Genomic DNA, 14,821 nt, shown 5'->3' on the forward strand with positions numbered 1-14,821 from the left:
ATTCTGTCTGGATGGGAAAAACCTTTCAAGAGGGATGAAACATATGTTTCTGTATAGAGCATCTGTCACTATATTTTTCTTTTTAGACTGTTTATAGCAAAAAATCTTATACATTATGGTTATCAGGATCATTATCTCTAGGCTGATCATCTGTAATGATTTTGCTGCCAAGCTAGCCTTGGCTTAAGCATTTCTGTGGAGTGTTTGGGTCAGTTTCCTCAGGTATCTTGAGCCAGCTGCAAAAGGACACTGTAAGCAGAACATATGCAGGTTAAAAGCATAAAGCAATTACTTATTTGCTAACACCCACAAAAGACAGCTGAGATTTAATGAGCCATTAGGCAAAGCATTAGTATGCTCACCACCATGATAGGCACCAGTCAGGAGGGAAAGGATTGGCCCCTGCAGCTCTGTAGATCCTGGATGGGCCCCAGTCTTCCACAAACTCTATCGATACTGGTCTGGTGACCTTATGGTTTGCAACTAGCCAGGCTAATCCCTGCAGTGCTTTTTCCTTTCACAATTTTATAACATTCCCATTTTGGAGCCTTCCTTCTTGGATCCTGCTAGTAATTGCCATCTCAACAGTCTTGCCTCCTACAATTTTTACCTTCGTTTCTTTGTGCAGACTTGCTCAGCAGCCTGACCCAAGGTCACAGATTGGTGCCATAAGGGATGTGGGTCATGAATCCTGCACAAATGGGACTTTAGCATACTGTGGGTGGGGTGAGAGCCTCCAGGTGGGGTCACGGAGTGTGTTACAGCTTGCTCCCATAATGACCTGGTATCTTTTGAGCCTAATGAAATTTTGTTTCCTCATGATGGAGAAACTGAGCTGCTGACAATTCTAAGCTGCCAGCTTTTCCAGACTACAGTAAACATTTTGCTTTTACCTTGAAACTGCTTGTTTCTGCCCTCCTTTAGCTGTCCTTGGTGTTTTTCCATGTTGGAGAAAGAGTGCTGTTCTGAATAGTTGGATTCCTGAGGCTGTCTTGAAGGAACTATCTCCTACTTTTTTTGCCATAGTATTTCTAAAGTCAGTGAATCCTAAAAGATTTGAGAGATCTTGATGGTAGTAGCTTCTTTTAAGTAGCCAAGGTAGATCAATTTATCAATAAGCAATTGCTTATCTAAATAGTACAATCTAAAACTTTGTCATGGTAAATCCAGTATTCTAAATGCTGAACAGAAAGTCAGATGGCTGGGAGGTGGGGAATACAGAGCACCTCAAATGGGAAAGCACTGTTGAAACAGTAAAGCTGTTGTGTTACTTAGAGGCATTTTATTTTACGTCAGTCCTTTGACATGAATTAATATGAGTACTGTACTGCTCATATTTTGTGAGTATAGAAGACGTGGGGAGATGAAATAAACTGGGGTCATCCTCCAAGAAAAGCACTTCACTGGGGATACTGAGTTCTGTTGTATGTGTTGTGGTTGCAGGTTTATATGATGGGAAATAAGGCAGTGAAGTTTGGAGCTGCGTGGAGATAATACATGTGAGACAAAGATATTAAGCCTTCCAACTTGGAAATAGCTGGAAACAAGTTAATGTATGCTGTGTCCGCTAGCATTTGTCCATTACTAGTAGCAGCAGCCGCCCCAGAGCTTACTAAAAGCATGATTAACTGTTTGTGAAGATCAGATGCAGGGCTGAACATGCTGTACTGATGGCAAGGACTGGTCAGTGGCACAGTGTTTTTGCTGTTGCACAACATGGAGGAGACGCTGGAGCAGCAGATGCTAATGGCATAGATCTCTCTGTGTTTAAAACCAATGAGTTAAGTCTACACAAACTGCAAGTCATCTTGTTGACTGTGTCATAGAAAATGCCATAAAATGTATATAGAGAGGAGCAGGGTTTTCATCTGTAAAGTTAAGATAACCTTAACTGCTCTCTGAGTTATGATGGTAGTTTACCTGCAGTAACTTCACACAACAGGTATTCACTTGGAGACTCAAGAAGGACTTTCAACAGCTTTAAAATCCAGCTTGTAAGGGAAGACTCTCACATGTAGGCAGACTTGCCACTCAGCTGTGAGTCAGGTTTGTGCATTGGAGGCATGCTGCAGTCTCTGCTGCTACTATCAAAGTGCATGCTGCATTAGGGCGCTCTGCTACTACAGTTTGTCTTCTAAACAAAATACTGCAGATGTGAGTGCAGGTAATGAGGAATTGGTGTAACTTGTGTGCTACTTCTGCTGTGCTTACTATTTATCTGTTGGACCATTAACATGACTTTTTACCAGCTTGATATCTCCTGTCCAACTTTTTAAAAAGTCTGTTTTGTATTTAATATCGCTGAATTCTCTTTTTTCATCCAGACCTTTCCATTTGAGAGTATGTTTATCCTTCAACCATTCTGTGATCCTGTGGTTAGTGAGGCTGAAAGGCAGCTATGGAAATCAAGTCCAATCCCCTTGCTCAAAACAGGATCAGTCACAACAGATTGCTCAGGGCTGTGTCCAGTCATGTTTTAAGAATCGCCAGGGATTGAGACTCTGCAGCTTCTCTGAATAACCTGTTATGATTGTTTAGAATCATAGAATCATTTAGGTTGGGAAAGAGCTTTAAGATCATCGAATCCAACCATGAGCCTAGCACTGCCAATTTCACCACTAAAGCATGTCCTTAAACACCACCTCTACACATCTTTTAAATATCTCCAGGGATGGTGACTCAACCACTTCCCTGGACCACCTGTTCAAATCCTTTCGTTGAAGAGATTCTTTCCTAATAGGCAACCTAAACCTCCCCTGGCACAACTGGAGGCCATCTCCTCTTGTCCTATCACTTTTTACTTGGGAAAAGAGACCAACCCCCACCTTGCTAAAACTTCCCCTCAGGTAGTTGTAGACAGCGATAAGGTCTCCCCTCAGCCTCCTGTTCTCCAGGCTAAGCAACCCCAGTTTCCTTAGAAGACTTGTGCCCCAGCCCCTTCCCCAGCCCCGCTGCCCTTCCCTGGACACGCTCCAGCCCCTCGACGTCCCTCCTGCAGCGAGGGGCCCAAAGCTGAACCCAGGGTTCGAGGTGCGGCCTCACCAGTGCCCAGTACAGGGGGCGGTCACTGCCCTGGCCCTGCTGGCCACACTGTTTCTGACACCAGCCAGGACGCTGCTGGCCCCCTGGCCACCTGGGCACACTGGGGGCTCATGCCCAGCCGGCTGTCAGCCAGCACCCCCAGGCCCTTTCCCACGGGGCAGTTCCCAGCCCCCTGCCCCAGCCTGTAGCGCTGCCTGGGGCTGGTGTGACCCACGGGCAGGGCCCGGCACTGAGCCTGGTTGAACCTCACACCACTGGCCTCGGCCCATCATCCATCCAGCCTGTCCAGATTCTTCTGCAGAGCCTTTCTACCCTCAAGGAGATCAACACTCCCGCCCAACTTGGGGTCCTCTGCAGACTCAGGGAGGGTGCACTCAAGCCCCTTGTCCAGATCATGGATAAGGATATTAAACAGAACTGGCCCCGGTACTGAGCCCTGGGGAACACCACGTGTGACCAGCCGCCAGCTGCATTGAACCCCGTTCACCACCGCTCTCCGGGCCTGGCCGTCCAACCAGCTGGTTACCCAGAACAGACTGCTCCCACCCAAGCCACAGGCAGCCAGGTTCTCCAGGAGACTGCGTGGGGAAACCTGTCAAAGGCTTTACTAAGGCCCAGGCAGACAACATCCACGGCCCTTCCCTCATCCACAAAGCCCGTTACCTTGCCGTAGAAGGAGATCAGGTCTGTCAAGCAGGACCTGCCTTTCATAACCCCCTGCTGGCTGGGCCCGACCCCCGGTGGTCCTGTACGTGCTGCGTAAAGGCACTTGAGATGACCTGCTCCACACCCTTCCTCTGCACCGAGGTCAGGCTGGCAGCCTCTAGCTCCCCAGATCCTCCTTCTGGCCTTTCTTGCAGGTGGATGTCACGTTTGCTGACTTCCAGTCACCTGGTTAGCCAGGACTAATGATAACTGATGGGAAGTGGCGGGTCAGCACTTCTGCCAGCTCTGCCAGCGCCCTTGGGTGGATCCCATCTGGCCCCATAGACTTGTGTGTACCAAAGTGTTGTAGCGGGTGCCTGACCCTTTCCCCTTGGATTCTGGGGGCTTCATTCTGCCCCCTGCCCCTGTCCTTCCGCTCAGGGGGCTGGGTACCCTGAGCACAACTGGTCTTGCTATTGAAGACTGAGACAAAGGTGGCATCGAGTACCTCAGCCTCTTCCTCGCCCTTTGTCACTGTGGTTTCCCCCACATGCCATAGAAGACAGAGATTCTCCTTAGCCCTTCTCAAGTATTTACAGAAACATTTTCTGTTGTCTATTATGGCAGTAGCCAGATTAAGTTCTCACTGGCCTTGGTCCTTCTCATTTTCTCCCTGCATAACCTCACAGCTTCCTTGCAGTCCTCCTGAGTTGCCTGCCCCTCCTTCCCAGGGTCATCAACTCTCCTTTTTTTTCCCCCCTGAGTTCCAGCCAAAGCTCTCTGTTCAGCCCGGCTGGTCTTCTACCCCACGGGCTTGTCTTCCAGCATATGGGGACAGCCAGCTCCGGCGCCTTTAAGATTTCTTTCCTGAAGAAGGACTGGCCTTCCTGGACCCCTTTGCCCTTCAGGGGTGCCTCCCAAGGGACTCTGCCAACCAGGCTCCTAATCAGACCAACATCTGCCCTCCGGAAGTCCAAGGTGGCAGCTCTGCTGATCCCCCTCCTTACTTCTCCGAGAATGAAAAACCCTGTCATTTTGTGATCGCTATGCCCAAGACAGGCTCCAGTCATCACATTCCCTGCCAGTCCTCCTCTGTTCACAATCAACAGATCCAGCGAGGTGTCTTCCCTAGTTGGCTGGCTCACCAGCTGTGCCCGGAGGTTATCTTCCACACACTCCAGGAACCTCCTAGACTGTGTTTCCAGTAGACACCTGGTAAGGTGAAGTTCCCCACAGGAATAAGGGCTAACGATTGTGAGATCTACCAGCTGCTCTAAAGAATATTTCTTCTACCTCTTCATCATGGTTGGGCAGTCTGTAACAGACTCCCACCATATCTGCCCTGTTCGCCATCCCCCTGATTCTTACCGATAAACACTCAACCTTGTTGTCACCACTCTTAAGCTCTAGACAATCAAAACATCAAACCTGGAGTTTAGGTAGTGACTCTTACAATTTAAAACCAGTAACAAGAAAAATTAAAAGAACACCTTTATGTTTAGATGTAATTCCTGCATTTGTCTGTGCCCATGGCTGCTTGTCCTGTCAGTGGGCACCACAGGGAGGAGTTTGTTGTCTTTGCTACTCCCAACAGGTATTTATGCACATAGGTAAGATCCCCCTGAGCCCCTAGCTCTCAGTATGTCCTCCAACAAATGCTCCCAGTCCCTTTATCACCTTTGTGGCCCTTTGTTGGACCTCTTCTGTATGCCTATGTCTCTAGTACTGGGGAGCTCTGAACACAGTACTCCAGATGTGTCTCACTGAGGCTGAGTATAGACTACAATCTGTATTATCATCCACAAACATATGGAGCTTTAAGGGCCTTACATAAAAAGCAATGGGAAAGGTAAAACTTTGAGCATTGACTAGTCTTCTGCAATTGAAGCAATTGCTTAGTTTTATCAAAGTAACACTTGTACATCCTCATATTTAAAGGAAGTAAAAATATTTGCTTCATGCTATTGACAATACTGGCTAAACTATGTTTTACATGAAGGTGATAAATTTGTTCCTACTGATATTTAGGACAATAGACAAGTATTTAATATCCCTTTTAAAACTTATGACGTAGTGTTTTATTGCTTTTGATGTGTATTTACTTGACCCATGGGGCAGGTGGCTTAGTTTTGGCGCTGGGGATGTGTTTGTATGTGTGTTTTCTCTTTAAGGCTTACTCTGAAAGGCACCCTTTATCTCTTGCAAAATGGCTCAGCTCTGAAGTTACCTACCTTTGCTGACAGTCACCGTCTCTACTTTAACTGGGAAGTGAAATTGTTGTTGTAAAAGTAATTTAAAATGTGTCTCAATACATTTCTAACACAAAGTTCAGCCATTGAATGAGACAATTAAAAAGATAAGAGAAGGTACATGTTGCGGTGCCATGCAGTAAGACTGCTTTTAATAAACTGAAGTCCTACAGTATCTGAACCATTTCAAAACTTCAGAATAAGTCCTAAATTGAATCAGTTGCTTGTGCAGTCTCATTTCTCAGTCTCAATTGCTTTCTTTATTCCTGCCTTTCCCAGGATTGTACTACACATCTGAATAGTGAAGAAAGGGGCTGTGCTTCCACAAACAGCAGCTACTTTGATATCTAGATCTTTTATAAGAATATAATTTTAGACTGGAGGATCCTTAATTAACAGAAGTTCATCTACGGGTTTTCATCTACTTGTTTTAAACAGCTGCTGCTTTCCAGTGGAATGAGAAGCTTTTTTTTTTTTTAAAAAACAGTCCAGTACTTGGAATAACTCTAAACTGCTAAATTCAGGGGAGTGCTGTTGGCCAGTGAACTGCAGGACTCTTTGTTCCAAGGCAATGTCTAAATAAAATCAGCTGTTCTAGGTTTCTTTTCTTTCTCAGCTTGCTCTGATATGAATTATAACTAAAGTCTGAAATAAATCTTATTTCATAAAAACTGTTTCTCAGTAAAATATTTAATCTTTCAGTGCTTTCATCTTTGTATGGGGGTTTTGAGGAGTCTGTTAGTGACACTTTCATTTTGACTATAACTTATCTTAAACATCTGAAATAATAACAACTTGGAGAACCAACTGTAGCAGACACCTAGGTTTTTTCCATTAATTCTAGAAACCTGACACCTTCTCTTGATCGACTGCAAAACAGTCTGTAAGCACTAGCAGATTTTAAGCATAAGATTTGTCTTACTGGAGTCACATCAGATGAAATGAAAATCAAGCAAGCAAAAAGCGAGAGTAGGGAATGTGTGGAAAGCTGCTGTTAAAAACTACTCTTATGTCTTCCTTCGTTGCCACGGTGACTTGCTTTCATGTCTAAATGAAGAGATAAGATGGATTTCAGTTGTCAAGTCTGCAAAGGCAAAGAATGAAAAAAATTTCTTGTTTTGTAAAGGAGCTAATAGCAGATTTGCCTGTGGCAGATTGGTGTGTTTGTATGTTACTTCTTGTTTGACCTTGTATATACACTGTAAGTTATACAAATAAACTAAAGATAGCTAGGTTAATTAGCTCCTAGCAGGGTAGTGCCACTTGCTCACTCACCTATGTTGATAGCTTGTCATCCATAACTGATGCATCCTTGATTTCTCAAGCTATAATCAGAATTCTAAGGAGGGAAATATTTGTGTACAATACTTCCTTCTCTGAGCTGAGTCTGTCCATCAGGAAAGATAGTTGTGTAAGAATCTTTCCTATCCATAGGACCTAAAAGAGTACATACAGGAAAGAAAACAATGTGTAAGTAGATTGTGACTTTTATTTCATTATTTTAAAGTATTTAAAATTTTTTGTTGGGCTTTGCTTCTTTCACGCCCCACCCCACCCCAATTGTAGGTGTAGTCACTAGCACTGAGTATTTAGTTGAAGTTTTCATTTTACCCAAAGTATTTGTTCTGTTTTTTACTAGCTTTGAAAATACTAAGGTTCTGAAATTAGTGAGGGGATGAAACACTTTTATTAGTTTCAAAAATGTTGCACAGTAATCAATCTTTAATTTTTTTCACATCAGGAATGAGCTTCACAACTTTGGAAACCTTTTGCTCAGTTTTGCTTCTGCCTGTTTATCATGGAAAAGGCTGTCTAGAGCCAGTGACCTTTAAATAAAAAGCCAGCTTTCATGAAAATGTGATGTCATACTGTCACTGGGAAGAGTTGTAAATTCTAATAACCATCATGTATGCCATTCCCATCACACTGGCCCAACATCAGTTGGGTTAGACAAGGGCAAACCATGAGACTCCATGCTGAGAACCACTTCTGTCCTTCCATTTGCAATGTCAGGGTGTGAAACAACATGCTCAGTTCTCTCTGCTTCTTGTTGCAGTGTGCTTTTTACCCCAGGCAAAGCAACACGTGCTGTGGAGAATAGAAGTGGTGTGACTGCAGCAGTGATACTCTTAATTTGTTTTCTATTTGGCTCTAAATTTCTCTGTGTCTTGCAAGGATCCCAGCAATTGTAGAACCACCTTTGTTCATCCGCTCCCTCATGGAAACCAACACTCCAGAACCTCTGCTGTGCCCCGTTATTGCTGATAAAGATCAATTGCTTCTTTGGTTTTGCAGCATTCCTGACAGTCCTTGCCAGGGTACTGACTACCTAATTTTTCTGTTGTTGTTGGGGTTTTTTTTGTTTCATTTCTTTTTATTTGTTAAAGCTGTTCTTAGCAAAAAATTAGAGCTCAGAAACAGTGTGACACACAGCAGGGAAGATATGAAGGAGTTAAAGGTAGAAGAGCAGGGAAGAAGGAGAGGTGAAATAAGTGCATATCCCAGCCCTAAAGTGATGTTTTCTAATTACACAGAAGAAACCTTTACATTTCCTGGCACTTCAGGCTATTGTTGTGGTAGCTTTAAGTGCTGGGTGGTATTCTATAAGTCTCTTCAAGACATGCAAGTGAATTCTACAGAATATTTTGCATTTCTGATCATTTTTTCTGCTTTTTTCTTCTTGGAACCCAAGTAACAAGTATATTTTTCTCAGAGCTCAGTGACTTTCTGTGAGCCACAGTTGGGAGAACTATACTGAGTTGCATTGGTTACTGCTCAGGAGCTAATAGGCAGCTTCTGATGTCTAAGTGACTGCTGGCATCAATGACTGGGAATGTGTAACCCTGACTTATGGGAGGATGGCTGCATGTGTTTCTACTCATACAGCATCCTTGGCAATTGAACTGCTTGTTGATTGGGCCTGTGTGCATCACAGAATGTTCAGGGTTGGAGGGGATGTCTAGAGATCATCTAGTCCACCCCCCTGCTAAAGCAGGTTCATCTGGATCAGGTTTCACAGAATCACATCCAGGCAGATTTTGAATGCCTCCAGAGAAGGAGACTCCACAACCTCTCTGGGCAGCCTGTCCCAGTGCTCTGTAACCTTCAAGGTGAAGCAGCTCTTCCTCATATTCAGGTGGAACTGCCTGTGTTGCAGTTTGTGCCTGTTGCCCCTTGACCTGTTGCTGGGCACTACTGAGAAGAGCCTGGACCCATTTTCTTGACACTTGCTCTTAAGATATTTGTAGACATGGATAAGATCCCTCTCATTCTTCTCTTCCCCAGGCTAACCAGGCCCAGCTCTCTCAGCCTTTCCCCATAAGGGAGATGCTCCGGTCCCCTCATCAGCTTTGCAGCCCTCTGCTGGGCCCTCTCCAGTAGTTCCCTGTCTCTCTTGAACTGGGGAGCCCAGCGCTGGGCACAGCACTCCAGATGTGGCCTCACCAGGGCAGAGCAGAGGGGAGGATCACCTCCCTCCACCTGCTGGCCACTCTTCTCCTGATGCACCCCAGGGTCCCATTGGCCACCTTGGCCACCAGGGCACACTGCTGGCTCATGGGCAACTTGCTGCCCACCAGAACTCCCAGGTCCTTCTCTGCAGAGGTGCCCTCACCTGCCCTGTTGCACGGAGTTGTTCCTCCTGAGGTGCAGGACCCTACACTTGCCTTTGTTGAACTCCATGAGGTCCCTCCCTGCCCAGCTCTCCAGCCTGTCCAGGTCTCGCTGAATGGCAGCGCAGCCTTCTGGTGCATCAGCCACTCTTCCCAGTGTTTCATCAGCAGCAACTTTGCTGGGGGCACACTCTGTCCCCTCATCCAGGTCATTGATGAGTAAGTTGAACAGGGCTGGACCCAGCACTGACCCCTGGGGCTGGCTACATTCAGTGAAGACTGAAGCAAAGAAGACGTGCAGTAGCTCTGCCTTCTCTGTGTCCTTCGTCACCAGGGCACCCCCCTCATTCAGCAATGGGCCCACATTTTCCCTAGTCATCCTTTTCCTGATGATGTACTTGAAGATGCTGCTCTTGTTGTCCTTGACCTCCCCCACCAGATTTAATTCCAAATGGACCGTAGCCTTCCTTGTTGCCTTCCTGTGTGCTCTGACAACATCCCTATGTTCCTCCCAAGTGGCCTGTCCTTTTTTCCACATCCCGTAAACTTCATTCTGTTTGAGTTTTACCAGAAGCTCCTTGTTCGTCCATGCAGGCCTCCTGCCCCCTTTCATAGATTTTATTTTTTTTTTTTTTACTCATAGGGGTGCACCTATTCTGAACATCTTATTATACAGGTTTTTTCTTTGGTTTACCTGAATAGGTGTTTGTATGAATTCTTGTAATGCACTTTGCCTGTATAGGCAGAAATCTATAGGTCTGTACAGCAGCATGTAATACAGGAGGAGAAGGAGCTTGTATCAGGACGAGGAAGAGGAAAGTGCAAGTCTCTGAGGAACACCTTCATTTCTGTAATACTTCAGTTCTTAAAGGTCACCTTGGGATCTTAAGTATCACTGTACGTGATTACACAAACTGCTGGTGAAGCACACTATTTTCTGTACTGAGAAAACCTGTGAAGGCAAGCAGAAAAAAAACAACCCAAAAACACAGAAGAGGTTGAGCAGAGAGAAGGTTTGGAACTGTCTCCTAAACCAAACCAGAAATGAATGCCACAGTGTTGTGGTCAGACACATGGCTCAAGCTATGCTTCATGTGGGCTCTTGTTGACAATAAGCTATGTTTTATTTTATAGCTGCCACTGTCTCTACTTTGCTTACATGAACTGAAGTGTGTAGTGGCTAACATAGAACTTGACTTACATAATCACTAGTATGCTTTTATTACAGGACTTCTGCAAGCAAGTATTCCTTTTTATAAAGAACAACCCTTTGAAAACCAAACTTGTGTTACTTTTTGTCATTCATGTTACTAATGGAAGATTTCAACTGTAAGCTTGAGATGGATGAGTAGTAGAAAACTGAAGGTATCCACTAAGGCTAATTTTCTTCTATCAGTTACTTAGTCAAAACTAGTGTGTGTTTGCTTTATTAGTAATAGCTGCTAAGTATATTTTAGTGTATCACAGATGTAGTGTTTGTGTGCTGTAGTGATGCGTTATTAGTAGATGCATTTTTATTAATCTTTGTGAAACCGCAGCCAAAGCAAAACTTTAGTGGGGAAGGTGGTTGCAACCATGTGGTCACAGCTCTATTCCATTTAGAGTTTTTCCTTTCATTTGCAAATCTGCCATTGAGCCTAAAGGCAACATATAATTCAAAGGTACCCAGCTTCTTCGCCCCACTCTGCAACTTTACCCACATCACACAATGCAGTAAGAAACAAGGCTTTAAGTAATGAAATGGGTTGTGATGCTTCAGCCCTGGAGGCAATTTAGTGTAGGCATGAACTTTCTCAAAGGGCTTGTGGTTTTTATGGGAGCTATCTTGCTCATAAGAAGAAAATCTTCTTACATAGGCTGTTAACACGAAGTTGAGTATTTCCTCCCTTCTTTCATATAAATGAGCTCTTTGGGTAGTGAGTTGCTCTAATAGAGACCTAACCTTTGGAAAACAAAGGAAGCCAAAAGAAAGCACCATACATTTCTACTATAAATGTATGGTGAAAACCCAGAATTTTGTTTTACTGCACTCTACCTGCCTGTTTGTCATTAACCTCTTGTATTAATTTCTCTGGGCCTTCAGCCTGACTACAGAGTTGGGATGTTCTGAGGAGGCTGAGGAATAGGCTGTGTTTGGATTCTTCAGGGATGATGGACTAGTAAAATCTGTGAAGGCTGATATCAAATGTTTACTGGAAAGCCAAGATGCCTGATGTTAGCCTGTGGGTTTTTCAAGCTGCTACTAAAGGTTGCAGTTGCAGGCATTAGTTGACTTTATATGAGACTGACTTACACTTCTGACTGTTAAGAACTTAAAAGAATAGCAGCTTGGTTGAGGACGGACTTGCCTCTTGGTAACTGGTCTTGTTCTTAGTGCTGAAGATGATAACCTGCTTTGAAGCACATAAGAACTCCTCACAGTAGTGTGTTCTGGCCCACCTTGGGATGGGGGTGGGAACACAGGACAGACAGATGATGACAATAATGCCCAAATATTTTAGTGTCAGTAGCTGAAACTTTTGCTTGTCTAAAACTTGGTTCCAGCGTGGGAGTGATTCCTCATTCTTTAGGTTTCACTTTGTCTAAAATAGAGGCTTCCTGTTGCATAAAGACAAGGGGGGTTGCCTGCATGCAGGCGTTTTAGAGTGTTAAGTGAATTAACTGAAAGTGTGAAGATAAAGTGGATGCTTTTAAAGCACGTTAAATAGTTGTGTGGATGCTCTCCACTTAAACATAAAATGGCTTTAGTTCCCTTAGCTTAATCTCCCTTCAAAGGCGATTAGACTAAAGTGAACATAAAGCAGATTAAACTCCCGTGTGGACATATTAACATGAGTTAACTTATCTTCCCTTCCTTGAATGTCCTTCTACACCATGCCCTTCAGAATGTTCTTAGGAAGTGAAGGAGCTCTTCAAGCTTTATTAAAGCTGTAACTGAACTGAGTATCTGGAATTCAGTATTTCAGAATAACCACTGCACTCCATTGAAAAAGATAATACAGAGCCTCCTAACAAATGACTTGCTTTTGAAAGCAACAACAGCACGTGGAGGAAGTAACGAGCTAATGATATATGCATACACAGAGGCTTAGAACATAATGGACCAAATTATTTTTGACCATTTGATGGCAAGCTAACATATCGAAGCTGTGTTGATGTTCTCCCATAATATAATCCTAGAGAGGCTGAAGTTGAAAGGGAGCTCTGGAGGTCGTCTAGTCCCCTCTCCCTGCTCTAGCATGGCCACCTAAAGCCAGTTGCCTAGGATCATACCCAGGTGTCAATGTTCCCATTGTCAGGTCTTTGCAATTTGCCTTTTCTGAGATGTGCTTCTGAATCCAAGGACCCTTGGTGGATCCTCTTCCCCACCTGAAGACCTGGTGCACCCTGTGGAGGTTGGCAATTGAGTAACATGGCAGGATTTGTGCCTTTATAGCTGTAAAAACAAGAAAGCTAAATTGTGTCCAAATAAATTATAGCCCGTGAAATCTGTTTTTGGGGTGTGTTATGTAATTGTGGTAGCAGTATGTGGGCTTTGGTAGCAGCTGCAATGCTAACAGACTTTAAAATAGAGCATTTCTAATGTATGCAGCCTTTTTCAGGCTTTCATAGGACCACAGGATAGTTCAGACTGGGAGGGATCTCAGCAGGTCTCTGATCCAAACTTCTGCTCACAGCAGGTCAACTCTGAGGTCAGACTGGGCTGTTCAGGGCTTCTGAACATAAGGGTTTCACCTTATGTCTAGGCTGAACTTCTTATGTTTCAGTTTATGACTGTTGCCCCTTGCCTTCCTGCCCTGCACCACTGTGAAGAGCCCAGCTCTGTGTCCTGCACGGTCTTAACACAGGCACTGGGGGCTGCCGTTAGGTCCCCCTGAAGTTATCTCTGCTCTAGGCTTAACAGCCCAGCTTTCCCAGCCTGTCCTCACAGGGTCTGTGCTCCACAGTCTTGGGGACCTTCCACTGAAATCCATCCAGTTTGTCAAAGTCTGTCTTGTATTGCTGGGGCTCAGAACTAGATACAGTATCTAAATAAGGGCTGGCTTGGCTTACTGTCAGCTCTGTACTCTGAGAAATTGCGCAGCATCAGTGCTGTATAACAGCTGATCTTGGGAGAACTGGCAGTCCTCAGGACAGTTCTCAAACACCTTCCTTCTTGAAAGAGGGGAAGCTCTGGTTTCCTTAGTTGTCACTCTTCACTCGGGGGACCTGGCATGATTGCCGATTCATGTTTGTTGGGATAACCAGCCACTCTGCTTGCAGCAGCTGGATGCAGAGGCCAAGCTAAGCCAGGGTGTAGTGCAGGGGTCCTCAAACTACGGCCTGCGGGCTGGATACGGCCCCCCAGGGTCCTCGATCCGGCCCCTGGTATTTACAGAACCCGCCTGCCACCCGCCCCTGCCACCCCCCGGGGTTGGGGGGGGGAACCAAGCAGCCGCAGATGACTGCCTGCCACTTCATCCGCGTGCTGGCCCCCTGTTTAAAAAGTTTGAGGACCCCTGGTGTAGTGGCTCCCTGGATCCTCAGCAGCCAAGGTAACAGGGTGGACTATGCTCCCTTTTCATGTGGTCCTGTTTCCCCAAAGCATTAGTGGAAACTATATGGCCTTTTATTTCAAGGGAACAAAATTTTTTTAGAAATAATCTTATAAGAACTCGGGAGTTGACTTACTCTGTGCTTTCAGTTCTGGTGCTTTGTGTGTGGTTTTTCATGTTGGCTAAGACTAAAAAGCATGATTTAACACTTACCAGAGTAAGAGTTGCAGTGTGAATGCTGCTTTGCTTTAAAGGTGCCCTTAGGCAATGGGAATTTCCGGTGAGGAAGTGCCTTCTATTTGGGTACTGACCTTGTTGAAGTGAACTCCGCTCAAGATGCTTATTTTCAGGCTTCTTCTTTTGCCAGGATGTTTCTCCAGGTATGCCTGTACTTCTACTGCAAATGCTTGTGGCGCTGCCTGAAATTTGTGGTCAGGAAACTAACAGGTCAATGTGAATTGCAAAGGATCTGTTACAATACCAAACCTGGAGCTGCCCGAACTATGAAAATAGGTAACCGCAAAATAGTTAGTTCTGCATGCCTTTGTACCTTTCTGCATGTGCTAAAAATAGTATGACTTCATTCTTATAAATAAATTGTTCAATGAATCCAATATAAATTTAGCTTGTCTGATATGGTGCTTTCAAACACTGTTCTCTTTCAGAGGCGTCACTGAAAGGTTCAAAAAGTAAGGTGAGTGAAAGATTTAATCGTTTACCTTTTCTGTTGTCCTGTGCA

General features: G+C 44.8%; 1 protein-coding gene across 8 annotated transcripts in view; it reads left to right on the forward strand.

Annotated features, from left to right (window-relative positions):
- The window catches only part of ELMOD1 (ELMO domain containing 1), a 64,522-nt gene that overhangs the window by 27,939 nt on the left and 21,762 nt on the right, over nt 1–14,821 (forward strand). For 6 of the 8 annotated variants that reach the window (XM_056327654.1, XM_056327656.1, XM_056327653.1 and 3 more), the window contains 2 exons: nt 14,450–14,595; nt 14,748–14,776. In XM_056327654.1, coding sequence (XP_056183629.1) covers nt 14,450–14,595; nt 14,748–14,776 — 175 coding nt within the window. Of the gene's footprint in view, nt 1–10,775; nt 10,913–14,449; nt 14,596–14,747; nt 14,777–14,821 lie in introns of all 8 variants that reach the window. The other 2 variants (XM_056327657.1, XM_056327658.1) reach the window with 1 other exon arrangement.

This window comes from Falco biarmicus, chromosome 2 (genome assembly GCF_023638135.1).
Source record: "Falco biarmicus isolate bFalBia1 chromosome 2, bFalBia1.pri, whole genome shotgun sequence".
NCBI classification, from domain to species: domain Eukaryota; kingdom Metazoa; phylum Chordata; class Aves; order Falconiformes; family Falconidae; genus Falco; species Falco biarmicus.